A 23,433-nucleotide genomic window follows, 5' to 3' on the forward strand; every position below is an offset into this window, starting at 1 on the left:
AACAAAATCTGAACGCAAAGAAATAAATGAGACTGGCTCACTGCTAATAGCGATGCAAAAGGTGGGAAACAGTCCAAGAAAATAAGTTAAAGGTCTATGCTGATTAATCGTTGATTTTCGGGGCTGAGAAGCGACAAAAATAAAGTCGGGTAATTTGCAGCCAAGGATGCAAAACGAAATTTTTGATGTTTAAACCAGCCATCACTCGTTTTATATGCTTAACAGATTTTTGTTTAAGAAATTGAGTAAGAACAGTGTTTCTTACATCGTTCTTACATGAAATTTGTTGCAAAATGTCAAAATTTGCAGTTGGGTTCCCTATTTAAACACTATGTTGTTCAGTTTAGATTTTAGATAACTATCAAAAATTCTAGACAACCAAGCAAATTTAATTAATTGGTTTTTTAAGAGCGGGAAAAAATTCATGATATATAAGAAAGTAGCAATTGATTTTAAAAAATAAGAAAACGCGCAATCTTCTGCAATATCAAGGATAAAACTTGATTCCTTTAAACTAGAATAGTGGACACAGTGTAAAAATTTAATTTGTATTGCAGACATTAAAATTATCCTATGTTATAGCTTTCCGGAACAATTTTTAATCTTAATTAAGGCTTCTCCAGTAAAATACACGTCTAGGGTTGGCTAAGCAGTACCAATTGCCTCTTTCTTCAAGTCATAAAATGTGCCAAAACGTGCCCCAGACTTGCAGAGTCTTAGTCAAGACTTGCCCAAGAGAATTTTCTCTACAAGTACCTGAAAGTTGATTGCGCATTTCAACGTGTCTTGAACCAAATTCTATCAATTTCTCGGCTGTTTTGGCGTTTTTTCAAGACATGCCAAGTCTTGGCCAAGACTTGATTCAAAACTTATCAAGTCTTAAGGTCGATTTCAAGACGTGCCAAGGTTAAAAAGTGCCAAGCTCAGAGCTCTGATATATCAATGATCCAAGTACTGCTGATTAAAACTTGACGTTCAATCCAGATTAATAGATAAATTGTGTTTGGCTTGATACACATTGAACATCCACTTATCATTTGCCGATAGAAACAAATTGGATTTATTATCCTTTTGTGTCAAAACTTAACAATTATTAGAGCAAAAAGTAGATACGAATAAACTTTTTCTCGAAGCGGAACTCGGGTAAAAAAAAATTGGAAACAAATGAGAAATATGAAAGTATTTAATCCAAAAAATATGTCGGTTGTTTGAGATTGAGCACACACTTTGAGCCCTCTCTAGCAAGCCATTCCCCTTCTTCATTTTGTTTTTATCTAATAAAGACTGAAGGAATCGAAGGAAACCTTAAAGATTAATTTTTTCTGAAGGAATCGAAGGAAACCTTAAAGATTAATTTCTAATCGATACAGTCGGGGAGAGAGGGTAATAGTTGTTGACGTTGATAAAGTAACCCACGTGTCTCTTTTGAAGGTTCTTAGAGATGAAACTTTTACGCTAACAAGGTCTATGCGTTAAGGACTAAGTTAATGTCCGTTGACCAATAATATTTTGGCATCCCAGCATTAAATCAAAATACAGTAAATATCAGTAAACAAATTGCACGTGCGCTTAGAAGTTTGCAAATAACATACACCCTCTAACTTTGGCGACGGGGCTTCAATAATGGAAAATGATTATCACTTTCGCTCTCCTATAAGTCACCAACAAAAATATTCAGATTGACTTTGGCAAAAATCCCATTTATTTCCTCATTTTATGTATTATTAACAGTCCTATAAACAGCACCTCACATATCACAAAAGAAGACCACAGGTGACAACCTGGGTAAACCAAAAGTTGTTATCCTAGAACTTTCCTCTTATGGATCCTTAATGTCATAGACCAAAAAAGTTGTGCGAAATTGGTAGGGTTACATAAAAAGAAAATGTAACCATAGGAAAGTTCTATGGTTACAACCCAGCATTTTTCTGCTAAATATTCAAAATCAATAAAAAGTTTTTGCTCATAACGCCCAAAGCAAAACCGGGTGGTTATATTGGAAGTTTCCTACAAAAATGGTGATCTTGAGAGATCTTGCAAGATAATCATTCATTCCGACAGTTTGCTCATAAAAAGCTAAATTCGCCATTCATGCTTTGAAAAAAATTGATTGCAGTCATTATGTTCCAAAAAACTACTAAAAAGTGAAAAGCAACCATTGATTTTCTAATATTATCACTAAAACGCTGGCCTTAAAAATTTTTGTCATAAAACTTATGATTAATAAACAGCATGTCTGAATGTTTGATAAATTGTAGAGTTCTTACCGAGACTGTTATAAACATGACAAACAGCAAAATTCGAATAAGCAAAAGATTCATGAGCTCAAAGGATTTAATTGTTGAAGATGGCAGTAGTAAAAAATGAAGTGAATTAAATTAATTGTAAGAAATGGGGTCAAGTGAAGCAATATAACTGCTAAAGCGAATAGCCTGCAGATAGAATACTATAAAGGGGTAGGTATAATTTAAATTCAGCCAATTAAAACTCTCCAAATAGCTCGACAAATAGGGTTGCATAGCTTAAAAACGAACTTGAATTAAATTTATTACAGCCTTCTGCTTTGTCATGAATTATGTTCTTCTAAAGCATGCGAGGCTTGTGAGCGGGCTAATTTAGTTTGAGCGAGTGGGTTTTATTTGGAAACAATGCCCAATAGGCGACGAGTTGTATCACGCAGCGTTCCAAATTTGTTCATAAATTTTGGGCATAAAACTGCTGTTTTACGAGCTGTCTTCCCAATGCAAAACTCTAGGAAAAACTGTGAACTTCGACAAAGTTTTTGTTATTCCAAAGCAGTTCCCCCACTTCAACTTGTAAAAATGACTGGATTGATCAGTTTTTGTTCCGGATTCTTGAGAGCAGGCCACACTTTTAAGGCAAAAGGTAGCGCCCAGGAAGCTATCGACCAAATGCTAAACCCTAACTTTGTTCTCTACTAATTATATGTACTTAAATCTTTTTTGAACTTCATGCAGCTAAGCTGTCTCGCTAAAAATCTTCAGTCGAATGAAAAAAAAAAGACATTAGAGCTCCGAGAGCTTGAACTACGAAAATTGGATGTTTTCTGTTTTTATCATAATGTTTAGTATTTTAGTGTAAATAATACTTTTCAGTAAAGTATAACATTTTAGTACAAAAACTCTGGTTCCAATAACTCTGGGATAAATTAAAAATAAATCCTATCATTTTTTCATTTAATTTCAGCTCAATTTCAGACAAACTATTTGCTAAAAAAGGCATATAATTTATGAATAGACGACTAATTCACTCGATTATTTCTGTATATTTCCACGATTGTTACTATTTTTTCCGTATGATTAAAAAATGACTCACAACCTTCGGTGTGATAGAATTCACCTCAAATTTCATGTTTAATGTCGCAGTCATCTATCGTTTAAACTTTTTACACAAAAAATTAGGCAATAATACACCAACACGTATTAAGTGCCGTATCCGATGTGATAGAGCAAACGCAATCTCCAGCAAATTAGAAAAAAACGCAAGCTCTGGAAGCCTAGATTTAAAATTTTGGAAGAACTCGATGAATCTAGCTAAGATAGCTGATGAAACTTCTGAATCGAATTATAAAATTGTTAGCTCAAGAACAGTTAGTTAATCTTTTTGTAAGCCTAAAAATTCTCAATGTAGATTGAAAAAATGATTTTGATCATATTTTATTTCATTTTAACAGGAACAATTATTCAAAAAACTAAAATCATAGATTTTTTGTAAGCCGTCTTTATTGCAAATCTTGGGACTTTTTGGAAGGTTTTATATCTAAATGAACCATAACAGTTTCATCGTCTATCCTTAGTTACATTTGGTCAATTTTAAAGTGATAATGTTCTCGGATGAGAAGAAGAGTTTGTCTTGTGTTAAATTGTGATTGTAACTGCTGCGAAATGAAAAGTTTTGACATTTTGCGAAAACAGTTAAGGAATTCGTCAGGAGCTTGCCCTAAAACAGGCCAAAAAGTGCATTTGAAGGTGAATTTAAACTCTGATAATTTCTTTGATCTGGTCTACTTGTCCAAAAAGGAATCCCCAAAGAATTTGTCCGAGCACCTCTTTGATTTAAGTTTGTCTCCTTTAATGAACAGAGCTAATTTCTAATTTTTAAAATTACTCCTTCAAAGAATTTTGTCATCAAGCTGGTTAGATGGATACGAGGGGTGGTGTTTGATGGGGGTAGGTGCGTGGTGTCTGCAGTCTGAATAGAGACTGTTATGGGACAAAAACTTCTCAGAATGATCTTTTCAACTTAAGTATACCAGCATTTCCTAATTTATGAGTACCTACGCCACTATTAAAATCCAATGTTCGCAAAAAGAAGTCAACGTTCTAAAACAGAACTCAATGCGAAAAAAGTCAAAAGTTCAAGTCCCTAGGTTGAGGTCCAGACCCAAATTTTCGTCTGATCAGACTTTCCAGACCAAAATTATCTCTGATCAGACTTTCCAGACGGAAATAAACCCTGATCAGACTTTCCAGACACAGGTTCTTTGATCAGACTTTTCAGACCGAAGGTCGTTCTGATCAGACCATCTTCAGACCATGGTGCAGACTCAAATTCAGACCATTGCTCAGACCTCAATCAGACTATCATCAGACTCAAGTGCGCTCGAAGAGGCTATGATTAGACTCAAGTGCGCTCGAAAAATTCTGATCGCAGATAGATTTTACTTATAATTAAATCTTTTAATTTTGTTATAATGTATTCATTTCATAAGTATTTAAATCATCTAAGGAAAAATCAATTATAAAAGTATTGCTAAAGAAAACGAAACCCAATTGTTGAGAACAAATTTTATTTAGTGTACCTTTTAGTGTACATTTCTGACTCAATGTATGAGCTTAGAGAGCTTTCCATAAGAAACATTGTGGTCTCCAGTTGACCAAAATTTCCTCTGAAGGTGACCGGCATTTGCTATCAGCTGGACTCCTTTTTTCTGATCAGAGCTATCGGACTTCAGATGAGTTTCTGATCAGAGCGCTGCTTTTTGTTGCCTCTTGGCAGAGCAAACGTCTCTCAGTAAAAAAACAACAAAAATGAAAGAATAAGGCGCTCGAAATTGTGCCTGATCATACTCAATTGCGTCCGAAAACATTTCTGATCAGACCCAAGTGCGCTCGAAGTTGCCTCTGATCAGACCCAAGTGCGCTCGAATCCGCCTACGATAAGACTTTTCAGACCAAAATTACCTCTGATCAGACCATCTCCAGACCATCGTCCAGACTGTAGTGTGCTCGAACTTCTGTCCAGACCCTGTAATTTCTGTCTGGGAACACACGGGTGTGCGCTCGACTGGGTCTGATAATAAACAAATTTGGGTCTGGACCTCAACCTGGGTCATGAACAATCTTGCGTCAGCTAAAAGTACATAGCCGGTAGAATACCGGAAACGACTCTTATATGGGAAAGACACCTATTAATAACCTATTTTTACCTAAATCTCTTTTGAAAAAAGTGGCTCCGAAAACAAACTTTTGTTCAATTAACAGAGGAGAACTTACATTCACTGTCCTGGACTAAAATTGTTTTCAATCAATTTTTTGTTACCAAATTTAAAAACAGAAATAGAGTTTCAAATCAAACACAGGAAGTCAAACTTCTGTAACTCATTCTACTAAAATATCTTAGCAATGGTGACAGATGTTGCTTTTATTTAAAATTGCAGAATAAAAAGATAAATGGGACATAAACATGGAATTAAAAGAATACACAATTAGAAACAAATATGGATTAAAAGTAAATTATCTAGCGTTTCTTTTACTGTTTGTAAAAAAACTTAGAAATAATTGTATATGAGCAACAAATTATATGATAAATTTTACAAGATAAACGCATTGCTTCAGCAAAGTAATTCCCAACACACGTTAATCAACCCGTCTTAGTTTTTTGGCATCTGGTTTTTCTTTAACTCTTTAATTGTTAATTGAGTTTATAAGATGTACAGCTTTTGTGGTTGCTTTGATTATTGCCGATCAAAAACAGTTTCTGCTTCCTCACGCATTAAAGAATCATGTTGCAATGATTTTCTAAAAATACGACAAGTTGGTGCTGTAAAATTTGGTTTTAAAATCTTTCTGACCTCTGTTTCAAATCACCAACTTGCATAATATGATCACCAACTAAACAATTTGATTAATTTTCTAGAAAACAGCTTTCCAAAGAAATGAGTGAACCGTTAATTAAAATAAATATGGTTTGCATCACCTTGATTTGAACCCTATAAGGGAACGTATAATTGTTCCGAACCCACTTTTAGTGGTAGGGGGAGGAACTATATACTCAAATGAGTTTTTTTGTTCATTGAATTTTGGCCGATCGATGTAATCATCGTAGAGAGCTGTGAGTGGTATCATTAGAAAGCCCGTCTAGCGTAGAATATGGAATCAAAAAGTTTTTTTTTCTTTTCAATTTTCATAGCGAACTATCGAGCTGTTAAAGTTTTGTGAATAGTCGACGATATTCTGTTATTTTTTATGCACATTTAAGTATTTAAATACTTAAATGTGCATAAAAAATAACAGAAATTGGACCAAATTTTTGTTCATTTTGCTAAAATATGTTGAAATTGTTAATGGTAAGGTGTTTATGATCCTATTTTTGAAGATGGAGAGGGTTCTTGAATTGTTTGATATGAGTTTTTTGGCACAAATTTCTGAAACTTTTCAAAATTCAGACTTTTTCCGTCGTCGAATATGCTTATTTAGCCCTCTTTCTCTGAATTTGCTGGAGGTAGATACCCTAAAACTGCAGAAAAAATCATCGTAAGCTCAAAAAGTGAGCTAGTTGAACTCGCGCTGGCTTTAAGAGTCTTCTGAAAATATAAGTTTCCAGAATTTTGCAAATTTAATCTCGATAATTAAAGGAAATGCATTACTTATTTTAGACATACTGCAAAATTTTGATTAAAAATTGATCTATTTCAGGTCCATTTAAACAATTAAAGGTTTTCGTAAGCACTCAGCAATATCTTGATCTCTCCATGGACCTTACGTTATAAAAACATTAGATTTTTGGAGCGCGACCTTTTTATAAAAAATAATTCAGCATTTATAGTTTTTTAATGCAAATTACTGACAAGAATTTCAAATCATGGTTAAAATTTCGACAGGTTCTATTTAAAAAAGGAAGCTCAACGACGTTATTTAACGGTCTCATAGTAAAGTTCGTGGTTTTTATGGCTCTGACCAATTGCTTTCGTAAAATTTGTGGATTTCTTATGTCTAGTGTTCATTTTTTATTCTTTTGTAGTCAAATGACTTAGTTAACCCAAACAAAGCTCCAAACGAAATCTTAGGTGCTACAAGTGAACCAGACAAGGCTTTCAGTTGTTATCCAATGTCTCTTATGACATTGATTTTAAATGTTTCAAGAAAATATCGGTGATTTTTTAAACTTTGGCATTATTTTCTCTTACTCCTCTCTGTTTCATGTGTAGTCTCAGTAAAAACGATCAAAAACCACTTCCAGTGAGCCAATAAATTAATGTGTTTAATGGTTACTATGAGATTTCAAATTTTTTAAGTATAGTTGCAGACTTTATGAGTTCATTTTGATTCATTTTCTAATTATCACATTACTGACAAGTCCACTTGAAAGGAAATATAATTACAAAAACGAACAGAGTTGAAAAAAGCGTATGTGAAAATGTTTTTAATGTAAAGTTTGATTTTGACCTGTGACACAGTTCTCGAGCAAAAATTTCGTGATTTTTTTTCTTTTGGAGTATGTTTGTCTTTCTTTTGGTTATTGTACGTCATAGACCCGATAATGATAGATCTGCATTGCTTCCCCATGACGAAGAACATCCTATTCAGACTTTTCAGCATATAGCTACTTCTTTTAATGACTTTCATATAGCTATTCTTTTCACATTCTCAGTATTAAGAAGTATCAATTGCTTGTGTTGTTTCAAATTTTATTTTCCCGTTTTGTTATATGTTTTGACTGTTAGCTTGGACCATTTCGTTTCATTAAAAAAATTGGAGATTTCTATACTGTTCAGTTTTTGTGTTTTCTTTTGTTTTAATTTCTATGTAGTTCTTTTTATAAGGAAGACCCGTTGATGTTCGGATGAAGAGCAAGTGATGATTTACAGTTTATGTAGAAAACATCTTATAATTATAGAGCCTTGAATACTGTGGTGTCATAATAATGTTTGTGAAGTTTCGGCTTGTGCTTCTTTTTTTATTATGTAGCCTCTTTACTCAGTCTCGTTGATGACAGGCCCAATCGGAATTCTGACGTGTTGCAACTAAATTGGTTGCAATTAACTCCATTAATGACAGATTCTATTTAAAAGAATGGACACTCAACAATAATATTTAACGATCTTATAGCAAAACTCGTGGTTTTAATGGCTCAGACCAATTGTTTTCGTAAAATTTTGTGGACTTCTTATATTTAGTATTTATTTTTTATAAATTTTGTTGTCCAATGACTTATTCACCCCAATCAATGCTCCAAACGGCTTCTTAGGTGCTACAAATGACGCAGACAAGGCTTTCAGTTGTTATCTAATATCTCTTTTAACGTTGAATTTAATTGTTTTATGAAAATGTCGGTGATTTTTGAGACCTTGCCACTTTTTTTCCTTAATTCTCTCAGCTTCAGGCGTATTCTCAGCAAAAACGATATAATAAATTAATGTCTATAACGGTTTTACATTTAGCTAAAGGATTCTTGATTTTGAAACTACGGGTTTTCAATTTTTTTCGCATAGTTGCAGAATTTATGAGTTCGAGTTCATTTTGTTTCGTTTTCTAATTATCACATTATTGACAAGTCCACTTGAAAGAACACATTGTTGGGAAAGTGAACAGCGTTGAAAAAAATTGTATGTGAATATGTTAGTTGTTTTTAAAGAATAGTTTGTGCGCTTGACCTGAGACACAGTTCTCTCGCAAAATTTTCGTGATTTTTGGCCTATGTTTGACTTTTTTTTGGTTATTGTACGACATATACCCGATAATGGTATATCTCCATTGCTTGCCCCGGACGAATAACATCCTATTCAGACCTTTCAGTAAATAGCTATTTGTTATAATGACTTTCATGTAGCTATTCATATCACATTCTCACTATTAAGAAGTGTCAATTACATTTGTTGTTTCAAATATTGTTTTCTCGGTTTGTTATTTGTTTTGACTGTTAGCTTGGCCCATTTCGTTTCATAAAAAATTTTCTGAAGATTTCTTTACTTTTCAAATTTTGTGTTTTTTGTTGTTATTCTACGTAGTGCTTTTTATAAAGAAAACCCGTTGATGTTCAGTTGAAGAGCAAGTGATGATTGACAGTTTTTGTAGATAACATCTTATAAACATACGGCCTTGGATACTGTGGTGTCATAAAATTGTTTGTAAAAGTTTCGGCTTCTGCCTGTTTTTGTTATTATGTAGTATTTTGACTTATTCTCATTAATGACAGGCCGAATAAGTTTGAGGTGTTGCAACTTAATTGGTTTCGTTTTGTTGAATTCTTATGTCAGTTATGACTTTTGAAACAAATTGTTTCCAAAAGCATATTTGGATTTTTAATCTTTGCTTTTTTAAAATTGTTTTTTGGTTTTTTTTTTGTAGCGTAGTCTCTGTAAAGTGTTAGGTCACAACCCGTTTCTAATAAACTATAATTTATTTAATAACGGTTTTAGTTTGAACCTATTGTTTCACGGCTTTATTACTAGTGTTAATACAAAATGTCAGAAAAGGTTTGAGTTTTTTTTAATTAACTTGTACATATTAAAGGCCTTATGTTCTCTTTCTAAAATGTAACGTTAAATTTGGGTACCATTGGTTTCGAAATATTGCGCAATTGAACTTTTTTTATTTCTGGTAGTGACAAGTTTTTGGTTTTAACGGCTTCACTGTCATTTTTGCGCAAGTTTTGCCGATATTTGTCTTTTTTTTGTAGTCATATGACGTATTCTGGTTAATTAGAGTTCTCAATTGCTTCCAATGGAGATATAAATGAAGATTTTATTGACTTCAATTAATATCTAATGATATAAATCACTTTGAACTCAATTGTTTTTTTAAAAATAGAAACTTATCTCTGAACTTCACACCTTTTTGCTCTTTCTGTCAACCTGTTATCGAGTCGCATTGAGGACAGGACCCATATCTTTTCTATTGAGGTATAGGTTAATTTTAGTTTGTTCAGGTTTTATCTGATGCGAGTTTGATTTTGTTATGATTTTTCAAAACATAGACATCGAGTTTTGGTCGTAAATAATGTTTGTTATTTCATTTTTGTTATTGTCTTTTCCAATAGTCCTATTAACAACAAGTTTTATCGGTCCTCTAGCGTAGCCTTATGTTATGCCATTAGTGGTTTACTGAACGAAATGGATGTTTTTGAAAATTGTCTATCTGTTCATCTTTCGGTCGCCAATTTAGTCAAGAGCGGGGTCGGAACATTATATCCGTACGCACATTACCGGGCCTCATCCTTGTTCATTTTACCTTAGGCATCTTAACTTTAAAAAAAACAGCATTAACATCTAAAATTCTGAAACTATTTTGTTACGAAAAACTCTGTAAGCTATCTTTTAAATTGTCGCAGGGGCTGACCAGATTTCAAAACTGCATCAGAAAGAAAGTGCATTGTTGTACTCTGGGACAAGAAGATAAGCGCTTTTGATTGTCTCTCTTGTGAAAGTTAAGTCTTTTCTCAGTTAGGTCATATTTGTGTTTTGGTGCTCAGAGGTTCCTTTTTGGCATGGATTGATTTAACTCATCGTCTTTGGATTTTCGCTAGGAGGTGGAGTTTCAATTTGCTAGGAAAGCAAAGATTTGAACCATAGTAAAACATTGAAAGAACATATGTTTTAATCAAGACGACTTTGCCGTTGAATTTTGCTTTAAAAGGTCCAGGGCGTCGAATGCATATTTGATGTATTTGAAACATTCACTACAAGACTGAAATAACGAAACTAGCAAGAATGGCGAGTACTCTCAGAATTATTTTACTGACCAATATGATGTCAAATATTGATTACTTTAAAGTTATTTTGCAACCACATAGCGACTAAACATGAACGTAACCTGGAAACATTCGATCAGAATAGCAACCTAAAAAGATGTTTGACAGTTTGTGTCCATTTTCCCAAGGCATTTTGTTATCAACAACCATAGTTTTTCGGGAACAAAAATTTTTTGTTAGCTTCATTTTTCTCTGAAAATTTGATCCATATTTTTTTGCTCCACAAAGCCCAGATTCAGAAAAGCTGGTTCGAAGAAACGTCGGAGCAAAAAATAAACGCCAATGCAACTGACCAGCAGTTATCGGGAATTCGAGAAAGAACTTTTGATAAGAATTTTTTCAAATCTTTAGTTGAGCTTGTTTAATAATTTCATTTATTGCCCTAGAAATCAAATCAACAATTAACTGTATCAACAAAAAATGAAGCCCAGTGGATTTAATCCATCCAAATAACTGAACACCTTTGAAATGAAAAGATAGAGTTCGAGATTGTTTAAAATTAAATAACTTAAGTAATTAAATAACATAAAATAATTTAAGTTTTTTATTTCCACTTAAATTAAGTTTTGTCAATGGATAACTTTGAATGCTTTGTGTGATTCGAAGCTAATCCTAAACAAGATAAAGTAAACGCAGATCGTTGTTAGGGAAAATTAATTTCGCTGAGATACGAAAACCAACCATTTTATAAAGCTCCTACTTTGTAATCAGTTTAGAAAAAGAGTTGGTTTTCACTGATCACATTGGCAGAACATTGGAAACTAGAATTGAAAAATGATGTTCAATTTCACTCCACATCTTATTTTTAGTTCCACCTTGAATAATTACTTCCTTACAGCGCTAACACCTGGCTATATGTTTCAGGCAGAATTTGTCAATTTTCGCTTGAGTCTCTATTGTATACTCCAGTCACTTGCTTGATTGTTTAATTTAAAAGTTGTTCATAACCAGCAATTTAAATGAAAATTTTTGTAATTTCTATCTTGACACAGTCGATCCCTAAATTAAAATGATAGTTAAGTGAGAACTGAGCAAAAACTAACATTGATCGCACTATTTTATGGGCAAATTTTTTGTTTTTGAGATAGATTCAATTTAAAAAGAAAACAAAAAAAAACATCTCATGGGCCTGTAACGATAACGTTCCAAAATAGTTTTACCTATCAACAGTAGCTTAATTTCTAAATTAAATTCAAAAGAAACTCCTCTTGAAAGATAGCCAAAAACTCAACAAAAACCTGGACAAATTTTAACCTAATCCAGCTGTTGCTGTGATTAACCATTTCACCTTCAAGTCTGGGGAGCTCTACAACTTCAACTAGAGATAAAAATAATTAATAAATTACCACGCATTTGAAATAAGAAATCATGTTTTCATCTGCTTTTAAATTAAAACATTTTTCATTTAAAGCTTGAGTTCTTCGTAACCATAAGCATTTAAGTCCTTAAAGCGTTTATAGCATGTCTAATCAACGAAAATAAGTGTTGCACCACAACATTTAATGGTCTGCTGATAAATAGGTTAGGGCGAATATAGTCAAAGCATTAAGCACTCAAACCATTTAATTTTTCAAAACCTTTGACAACTTAAAAGGTGAAAAGAGCAAACAATAAACAAAAACTCCACTAGATATCATCCGTCCACATTTTTTTCAATTGATCAATTTTTATAACTAAATAGATTAACTTAACCAAGGGAACCCGGAGAGTTATCTAGCACAAGATGTGTATTTTCAAGCTTCCAAAAACCATCCAAAAACCTCGTGGGAAATCAATCCTATCTAGTTCTCACCGAGAACTTGTGTTTTAAGCTTATTAAGCTCCCTGAAACACTGCTGAAATTAAGTTTTAATTCGTTACATTTGGTGGCATTTTTGCAACGGGGACAAACACAATCCTCTATTTGTCATCTGTCGCTTTACACAAGGCAACACCTACAGATAATGGCCACAAAACAGCTGAAAAAACATCAGCAAGACCACAGCAAGAATAGCATGACATTAGCCAATTTGGAGAACGAAATAAAGTAGAAAAAGGAAGAGGATGACAAGATATGCCAAAACGTCGATTTGGTTCATCGATTTGTTCGGAGAATTATGACAAGATATTCGTCACAAGAAAATTCATTGGCAATTGGCAGCCTCACAACTTAGTGTTTTATCCACAAATTAAAAATACGAACAATCGAAAAGCCGTTTTTTCAGAAACTAAATAGATTGTATCAAGTTCTAAAGTTGCTTCCAGCTAGCCATAACAGCCGACTGAAGGAACCAAAAATGTCCGTTATTAACAGACTCTCAGTAAAGGCAATTGAACATGAAAAACTGCCAACCTCCAGTTATTCAGGTTTTAAAAGCTTATTCGTTTCTTTTTCTGAAATCAGTTGGAAGCGTTTTCTGGAAATAGAGGAAGTGACTCTAGCAAAACATCGTATTGATGAAGAAAAGAAGTCCAAATACCACTTCACGTGAAACAAGAGGAAACCCCGAGGGAAAAGTCAAAATTAGATCTAACATTAAAAGAAAATATTAATTTGAATTGCTGAAAACAAAACAAGCATTCCTATCTGAGCACAACTAAAATATTCAGTCTCTTTGCGAGGAGGCCGCCAAATTGGATAATGAAATAATGACAACAAAAGAGAAAGATGACAATACATGCCAAAACATCGATTTGGTTCATCGATTTTTTCAGAGAAAAACGACATGATAATCGCCACAAGAAACTCATTGGTAATTGGAAGCACCAGAACTTCGAGTAGTATGCACAAAATCGAAGAACGAACAATCGAACAGCCCAAATTTTTCGGAAACTTTTCAGATTGTTTCAGTTTCTAAAAATGCTTCCGATAACTGTAACAGCCGACGAAAGAATCAAATATCTATGTTACTTATCGACTCTCAGTGAAAGCTATTGGCCATGAAAAGTGTCGATTTCCAGTTATTCAGGTTTTAACAAGCTTCGTTGTTTATTTTTCTAAAACCATTTTGAAGCGTTGTCAGGAAATTAAGGATGTGACTGTAGCTAAACTTCATACTGATGAAGAAAAAAATGACCAAATATCATTCCCTGTAAAACACGACGAAACCCTGGAAGGAATTTCAAATTAAAATTATCATTCAAGAAAACAATAATATGAATTGCAGAAAACGAAACAAGCGTTCCTATCTCAGCAAAACTAAAACATTCAGTCTCGTTGGACTCCATCAACTTGGATAATGAAATAAAGGCGACAAAAGACTATGATGACAATACATGCCAAAACATCGATTTGTTCAGAGAAAAACGACATGATAATCGTCAAAAGAAACTCATTGGTAATTGGAAGCACCAGAACTTCGAGTAGTATGCACAAAATCGAGTAACGAACAATCGAACAGCCCAAATTTTTCGGAAACTTTTCAGATTGTTTCAGGTTCTAAAAATTCTTGCGATAACTGTAACTGCCGACGAAAGAATCAAATATCTATGTTACTTATCAACTCTCAGTGAAAGCCATTGGCCATGAAAAAGTGCAGATTTCCAGTTATCCAGGATTTAAAAAGCTTTGTTTATTTTTCTAAAACCATTCCGAAGCGTTGTCAGGAAATTAAGGATGTGACTGTAGCTAAACTTCATACTGATGAAGAAAAAAAGACCAAATTTCATTTCCTGTAAAACACGACGAAACCCTGGAAGGAATTTTAAATTAAAATTATCATTCAAGAAAACAATAATATGAATAGCAGAAAACGAAACAAGCATTCCTATCTCAGCAAAACTAAAATATTCAGTCTCGTTGGACTCCACTAACTTGGATAATGAAATAATGGCGACAAAAGAGTATGATGACAATACATGCCAAAACATCAATTTGGTTCATCGATTTGTTCAGAGAAAAAACGACAAGATGTTCGTCACGAGAAAACGCATTCCAAATTTGAAGCACCTCAACCTTTAGTAATATGCATACATTCAAAACTGCCCATTTTCAAAACTGCCCAATCATCAATCGAACAGCCCAGTTTTTCCGGAAACTACATAGACTTGATCTCGATCTACACTCTTTTCCCGATAGCCGTAACAGAAAAAAACCACTTGACAAACACCTTAAGATTACAGTAACTGAATTCAATCGTGGAACGAAGTTCTTCAAAAACGATAACTTTAATCACCATCATCGATGACAATTCGAAAAATGCAATTCATCTATGAAAACTCGCCGACACAATGGAAGTAAGCAGACTTTCTCTTTGGAAAAGGGACAACCCGTTGAGCACCACGATTCTGCCTTTTTTGTCTGCCTGATTGCAAAAAACTGCCCTCGGAAATCCGGGAATTTTGAGTACTTTTATCGAAATGCAAAAATTCGCAAACATATGAAGAAACTCAAACTTTTGCAGCAGCTTATTCCAGCCCTGGTGTCAGCAGCACCAAGCAACTGTGCGGAGCAACAGTGCCAACACCATAAAAAGCACTCGCAAAAAGAACCAACCACGGTGACAACTTCATCACTATTTGACCACCGCGGATTAGCAATGCAAATGTTGTGAAGACGAAGATCAATTTTTTTCAAATGTGGTGTATTCAAAATTTCGTGTCTAAGAGAGAACGTAGCTGATTAAAATAAAAGGACTCTTTTAAATGATTACGCAATCAGACAACGAGCAGAAACTTGCAAAGATCATTCATGCCACTAAGATGCAATAAAAATAACGGATTGTTCCATCGAGGAAACAAGAGTCAGGGCAGCTTTCCAGCTAGCGGCGGGAATAGAAGCAGTTGCAGTCTCAGGCAAAGGAACAGAATATATTAAATGCGGAAGGCTGAAAGATAACAGCAGCAATCAATCATTAAATTAGCTTCCATCAAAAACCAAAACAGCCAGCGTTAGTGAAAAGTCAATTTTGTCAAAAGTGAACACAGACAGCAGAGATAAATTGGAGACAGTTGGAAAATACTATTGGGCGTTTTTAAGTTTTATAAAGCTGCTCACGCAAATCTCGTCATCAGAGCTTGACACTAATGCTTGGCAACAGCCGAATCAAAGAACCAAATATCTCCATTACTAATCGATTCTCAGTAGGAGCAATTGAACATAAAAAATGCTGACTTCCAGTTCTTCAGGTTTGAAAAACTTTTTTTTTCTGAGATGAGTTTGCAGTGTTTTTGGGAAATAGACGAAGTAATTGTAGCTAAACATCGGCTGGTGAAGAAAAGAAGTTCAAATATCACCTCACGTGGAACACGAAGAAACCCCGAAAGAAAACTTCATACTAAAACTAAAATTCAAGAAAATATATAGTTAGGGGATTTAGAAAAGCTGGCACGATGAAGACCTAGAAGTCTTTTACACCGACTTCAACAATCAGCGGACCTGTGCACGCGATAAAACGGATATATCAATGAACTCACAGGCCGCAATCAGAAGGAAGAAGTACCCGCTAATGAATTGATACAACGAACAGAGGAAAACTCATATCACAACAATCTTTTTGTTTTCAAATTTTCAATTACAATAGCCACATTGCGTGTAGACCTTGATGGTTCAGCAAAGAGCTGGAGCGGAAATCTTTTATCAACCGCCTGATTGTGGGACCCGGGCTTTAAAAACATCTATTCAGCATTCTTTACCGTTTTCTTCTCCATCTTGTGGCCCCTTCCTGGACATTGCAAAAAATCACTAACTATTTTAATTGGACACCAAAGATAAAGGATAGCAACGATTACTTTTAAGAGCCCAAACTCAACATATTTAAAAAAAGAATCAAGGGCAAATTGCAACGTAAGTAATAGCATCATCAGCCGTTCCCTCAGTTCGCATATTGCAGACTTTAGCAGAGGCAAATGCTAACAAACTTTTACACTTGAGAATCATGACAGATATGTACGACAACCCCTTGTTGACAGGAGCTGGAAAATGACATGAAACTGTAGGACTGAAATATAGCAGATTTTTCACAGGCAAAATCTGATATTCGAAACAGAAATTATAGCATACCAGAATTCGTGGAACGACTAAAGCAAAGAATCAAAAAACAGCTGATTAGATGACAACAGAAAGTGGAAAATACACTAAGAAAGATTTAGGAATCAAGTGGAAACCAAACCCAGATCATCTTTGCTCTATAGTGATTGCGGACAACAATACAACATCAAACAAGCAGGAAACTTTATTGGCTAATTTTTAGATTGCTATACGGGAAGTTGTCCAGATTTTTGATCCATTGGAATGCTTTTTGCCAGAAAAAATACATTTGATGTCTTTTGTGCGACTGCTTTGGATAGATTGACTTGCATGGTCTTATCAAAAGTTTTTCAACAGCAGTAACACCGAGTCAGAGTTTAACAGAACGTTCTAGAAAGTATCTTATTTCCTAAAAAAAAGTTTGTTTCAATAAGATATTTAGACTCAACCTTCACGTCTTCTCTAATTTATTAATAACAACCTACACAGAGTTTTGTACAGGCAAAAAGGTCTCGACAGTTCCGTTGACAAAAATATGTTGACAGCAATGAACAAGTTTGCCCTTCTCAGGAGTTTGTGCGCATCCCAATTGAAACTATGCGTGCGAACTATTTCTAGGAGCAAGTTTGATAGAAGCGGTATCATCAGCTTTGAGTGATAAGCGTTTCCCAATAGCAAAAGATTACACTTAGACAGATTCAACGGTAACACAAGAAATTTCAAAAAAGTAAGCGTTTGTTGCCAACAGTGCTGCAAAAATTCAGGACATCATTCACATGATTAACTGGAACTTTAGGCGAACGGAGGACAATCCTGCTATTTTTACATCGAGAGAATTCTCAGCCACAAATTTAGCCCAACAAAGGTTTTGGTGATATGGACGTGATAGGCTGAGATAATTGAGGAACATCAGCCAGCATTGGAAGACGAAGTGCAAAAAGACACAGCAAATGACAATCACTGTGGCTCCGGTGTGCAATTCAATAGTTGAGCGCATTAATCGGACATTCTTTCTTGGAAAATTGGTATCAATTTTCGTAAATCAAAAAATCTTTGAGAAGGCTAAACAACAGGAACAAAAAAATACTGCCATCAGAACTCAGCCTAAACAATCCGACGCCCAATGCGGTTCACAGAAAATGAAACCCTCTCCAGAGGAGGTCAGCAGAAGATGAATGAAGCTACAACAGCACCTATTTGTTATCTCATCAATTCACCTCCTCAGATCTATATCTGGGATGTATCGCCTCATACAGTTTCATTCAACAACTTTTTTTGCCGAGTTAATTGTCCCCGTCAGTGGAAGAAGGAAAAGGCAATAGCAACTCACAAAATTTTGATTGCCTTAGACTAGTTGCAACTAAGCAAATGTACACGAAGAAATCAGGTAACATAAAAACAGATAAAGACAAGTTAGGTAATTTTGGTAAGATTCAAGACGTGGAAGATAACTTTTTTAGGGTTCTGCTGGATAATGTCGGTAGGTTGAGGTAGCTAAGGCTGAAAGGTTCAGTAATGTAGGAATGGAAAATTTCAGATAGGTAACATCAGCAAGTTTGATCACCTAGCCTGGACAAGCCAATAGGTTTCAATCATTTGAATAAGTATTGGTGCATGTATAGAAAAAGCGTAGCATAATCAGCAATTCCACATCACGCTGAATAAAACTATTTTCGAAACAGGGCAGATTTTCAACTTTCTTCCTCTCTCTGATCTAGACTAAAAAATTGCTTGATTGGGCAGACGACAGGTGAACTCGCGATACATTGTAGACAATAAATTTTTTATATTAAAAAATAGGACTTCCGCCATCACAGTACCTCGGATAATAGCTCATGACAGCAACCTACAAGTAGCGCCACGATTGACATAAATCACAGATTGCATACACTGAAGACTACCACCTGTGAGAAAGTTAATCACAACTGCAAACATTGCACTAGATACAACGCCCAAGTTCTCGGCTACAAATAGGACTTCTACCAACAGATACATTTCACGCACACCCTTTTGGACAGCTGTGGACCTTTGAGCACGTACGACAGCAGCGGAAAATTGCAGAAGACATACGTCACCTTTTTGGTACATTTCAGCACAAAGGCCATATGTAATCACTACCAATCTTAACTAAAAAGGGTAAAAGGGTTTTCTGGATACCGTAAAATGTTTTTCAGCTCTAAGAAGCTTGGCCGAAATGTTTTGCAGCATCAACTCACGGAATCTTTTTGATTATAACTCATAACTCATATTTCGGAAGTTGTTGGTGGACAGAGAGTTCAAAGAAATTGTCACTGCTTTCACTGCTGGACAGCATATTAACTGTCTTGTTTAGAAATTCTTCCACGGACCCCTCGTTTTATAGTAATTGGGAAGTGGCTGGTAAGTTCATGGAGAGGCACTTTCAAAGGAATGTGTGAAAAACGAAATTTTCTCTTGAGTACTCTCATTTCTTGCATATTAGCAGCCACTTCTAGTGATGTCAATGATACGCAAGCTATAACAGCAGCTCATTTTCTCATTAGACATTCAATAACAGCATTAATTGAGCCAACTTGAGAAGAAAAGAGAGCACTAAGCAAGTCAAAAAGTATCAACAGCATTGTCAGACAACTTTTAAAAAAAGTGGTCTGTGGACTATTGAAAATTTTGGCAACAACGAAAACTGCAGGATAAGAAATAAGAGTACACCGTCATCGACATTGTTATCACAAAGTAAGACAACACGCCTTCATTGCTATATGAACTTGCAAAAAAGACACAAATACTCAATTGAAATGACAAAATCATAGTAGTTGTCTATATAAGGACTGCACATACGCCCAGTAAGCAGACTTGTCCGTTTTATAGATAAAACGCGAAAACAGTTACCCGAGTAAAAGTTGTCAAAATAGCTTCACAACATATATATATATCCATTTAAGCTTGTTCAGAGAGACAGAGAAACATTCTTGTAATTAACACTTTGATCTTCAATTATCGGCAAATTTACAACTTGTGTGCATGGTGACTTCTTCCACAAATGCAGACCTAATATAACACGTCATTTGAAATACGAAAAGATAACCTCATCTAACTTTTGATGAACGTTTTTTTCCGTTTTAAGCTTAAGATTTTCTTATGCGTAATGCATTTAAGTTTTCAAAGCGCATAAAAAAATTTAAAGAACAAAAAGAAATTATGTACCACCATACCAGCAATTTAGAATTCAGGAATTGGAAACAACAGTTGGAGAAGTTATCAGAACAATTAAATGTTGTACACATTATTCTCAAGTCCGTAACGATAGCAGTTTCGAAAACAGATTTCACCAGTGAATTCTTGAACATTTTGATAATTTTCAATCGTCCGGTAATGAGCTGGTGTTATGGCTTTGCCACCAAAAACTGATTACAAATCTTCAATATTCAGGATAAGGCGAAACCACGATAATAAATCCTAACAACAAAATTTAATCGAACAGATCAAGATAGTTATTCTTGCAGTCGTTTAAAAGTCACCTAAAATAGACAAATTCACAATTGAGAAATTCCACCTACAACATCTTTTTTTGTATAACATAAACGCAAACTTGTTTTATGTAGAGGCTTCATTTTTTCCAAGAAACCTAGCGAAGCTGATGACTTTTTCCCCAAAGAGCAAACAATCAGAAAGACCTTCAATCAAAAAAGAAAAGGGTTACACAGACCTGAGGACAAAATTATACTTTATATTTTCAAACTTCAGTAGCGATACAAAAATTCATGTGTTTGTAGTGACTGAGCTCTAAGTTTAAATTCTAAAAATGAAACGTTGTCTGGGATTTGAAATAGTAAATTAGGATTGAAGACTAGTACAACAGCCAAAAAGGAATGCCTTGACAAGTTATAATTGGCTACTTGAGATAAACTACTAGATATCAACATATCTTTATCATGGATATTCAAATCTTGTGACATACAGCAGATAAGTTAATAAGGCTACTTTAAAAGACGAGATTTTGATGATGCTATTTCTAAATAAAACATGATGAGAAAAACCTCAAAGATTTTGGATCACTAAAGAAAAAACAATCAATTTTGGCAAACAAAAGTAGACGCAAAATTAACAAAACAACAACAATACAACCAATAAGAGATGCCGAAAAGTAATGACTGAACGCGAATAAAGATTATAAAAATTTTTCTAGGTAAAATGACCCTTGAAGACATATTTTTTTCAGATTTTCGTATATTAGTAGCAAAAATTTTTCTGCAGTTTAAAAGATGAACAAAAACAGTTGTTCGGAAATACTCTATGATTTTTTTCCATTTTGGGCTGTCACTAACAATCAATATCAATCGATTGGGTGGTGGAAAATATGTGCATTCCGTTACCAACTCAATTTTACTAAGAGTAAAACAAAGCAGACTAGTTTTGAAATTAAAGCCGTCTCATTGGTAAAAAGCAGTGAGTACCCCTTGAGTTTTAAAAACAAATTACTAAAAGAGATAAATTGAGTCATAATTGAATACCTGGTCAGTATTTTCAATAAGATCATCAATTATGCTGAATACGCAGTCCAATTTGGACCACTAGACAAAAAGCTGTCAATCAAGTTCTTAATTTTTATTTTAATCCTTTCTATTTTAGCTTTTTTCCATAATTCTAAGCTAAATAAAAGGCAAATCCTGTTCATGTACGTCCTCATCAAAGATTAAAATATTTAGCAAAGTTACGGATTTGTTTTGCAATTTTCATTTAAAACTTTGATTCAGAGCTTCTATTGTTTACTTTTTAGCAAGAATTTAAGTAAACTTGTTATATCATTTCTAGTGGATTGATCACATTATTTAGAAGCGTGCACAAAACGTGAGACAATAGTTTTTTGGGAATATTAGTTTCCCAATTATGATTGATGGTTAACAAAATTTTAAAAGTTTGTCCCCTGAGAACCTAAAACCACAGAAAGAACTTTATAAATTAATCATGTTTCAAAATTTGCTACTTCTTTGGACAGCCTAGCTTATGATTTTTATAAGATTTCGCTAATTAATATTGAAGGTTTGGAGGACTTTAACATGCTGCAACTTATTTTGAAATTTTTAATAATAAGCAGTTTTATAGCTGTCCATAAAAAGTTTTCGGTGGGTAACTGCCAACTGACCCCTCGAGCACATTTGCGGTGATAACTGATTTGGTGGACATGTGACATAAGTAAAAAATTTTCAAAAAATTAAAATTTTTTTTGAAAAATGGGTTCTGGAAGTCTTTATAAATCAAGCAATCATTTTATTATTAATTAATATTCCTTGTAGGGTAGTGTTCGATGTCCGCTGTTTTAATTTAGTGAGAAAGCGTCCGAACTAAAAATGATTATACCATAACTCGGTGAACCGCGTATGAGACTAGTGAGCCGTAAGGCTCTTAAAGAAATTAATGAACTCTGCGATGTACCTGATCCTGTTTTAGGGGACAAAAAGTCAAATAATAATAATAATAAACTGTTTACGGATTACGCATGATACAAACGGGCATTTACATAATTTATTTTTTTTCAAATGTTGCATGCGCTCCGAAAGGACACCATTGACCCCTATGGATCGTTTCCAGGCGCCTTTGTGAGGAAGATAAACAAGAGTTTGTTGGGTTTATGCAGGGAAAAGGACTACTATGTGTCTAGAAAAAAAGTTTTGAATAAAACCAAAACACAGTTCTTGGATTTAAACGGCAGTATACAACTTACAAATATCGATCGTTCCAATCAGCCAAAAATATAGTTTTTTATGTCTAAAGAACCAATAACATAGTTTTTAAGGAAACTTGTAGCGAAAATTTTAACCTGTTTTTCTTTCATTTTTCTCAGGCTTTTGAAAAAAGTAGGATCTAAACCAAGCAAGCAGTTGCATAGTTTTCTTAACCTTACTGTGATTGAGCAATTACTTAGTTTAGGGTAACTCACTTTAAGTTGTTTTTTTTGTTTTTCTCATCCCATCAATTTCAATCAGCTCTTTTTCTGCGATTGCTTTTTTCAGTTGTTCAACATTGCATTCTTTTCGTATCATTTCATCAGCAACTTTAGCAGTTCGTAAATATGGAGTTCTCTGTGTGCTGTAGATGTTGTTTTCTTCTCGTATTTTTGTAGTTGACTCAAATTTTTTCTCAAAAAAGATTATTCTAAGCAATCTGTTTACTTTGATATCAATAGGCTGTAGAATGCTTTTTGTCGTCGACCCATAAGCCATGACTCCGTATTGTATGATTGGCTGTACATAAGTCTTATAGACTCTTATCATATGCGATACTTTTAGGAACTTTCTCAGACGATAAAACATAGCAGTGAACTGGTTCAGCTTCTTCTGGATAATATTGCTATTTTCGGAAAAACTTGAACGGTGATCTAGAATGATGCCTAAATACTTGAAGCTGTTTACATTTTCTATTTTTTCCGCGTAAAGTGAAAAGCCGTCTTCACTGGCTTTCTTTTGCCTGAAAGACATTGTCTTTGTTTTTTTTTGATATTTAGTGTGAGCTTATTT

General features: G+C 34.3%; 1 protein-coding gene across 4 annotated transcripts in view; it reads right to left on the reverse strand.

The window, feature by feature from the left end:
- Positions 1-23,433, reverse strand: part of LOC142342368 (uncharacterized) — a 69,863-nt gene that overhangs the window by 42,108 nt on the left and 4,322 nt on the right. Inside the window, exon 1 of one of the 4 annotated variants that reach the window (XM_075393670.1) lies at positions 2,268-2,401. The exons of 1 other annotated variant lie outside the window; for it this stretch is intronic. In XM_075393670.1, coding sequence (XP_075249785.1) covers positions 2,268-2,321 — 54 coding nt within the window. In that variant the 5' untranslated portion in view covers positions 2,322-2,401. Of the gene's footprint in view, positions 1-1,342; positions 1,363-1,416; positions 1,522-2,267; positions 2,402-23,433 lie in introns of those variants that run through there. 2 more of the 4 variants (XM_075393672.1, XM_075393673.1) reach the window with 2 other exon arrangements.

Source organism: Convolutriloba macropyga, chromosome 7 (assembly GCF_964194025.1).
Source record: "Convolutriloba macropyga chromosome 7, txConMacr16.3, whole genome shotgun sequence".
Lineage (NCBI taxonomy): Eukaryota > Metazoa > Xenacoelomorpha > Acoela > Convolutidae > Convolutriloba > Convolutriloba macropyga.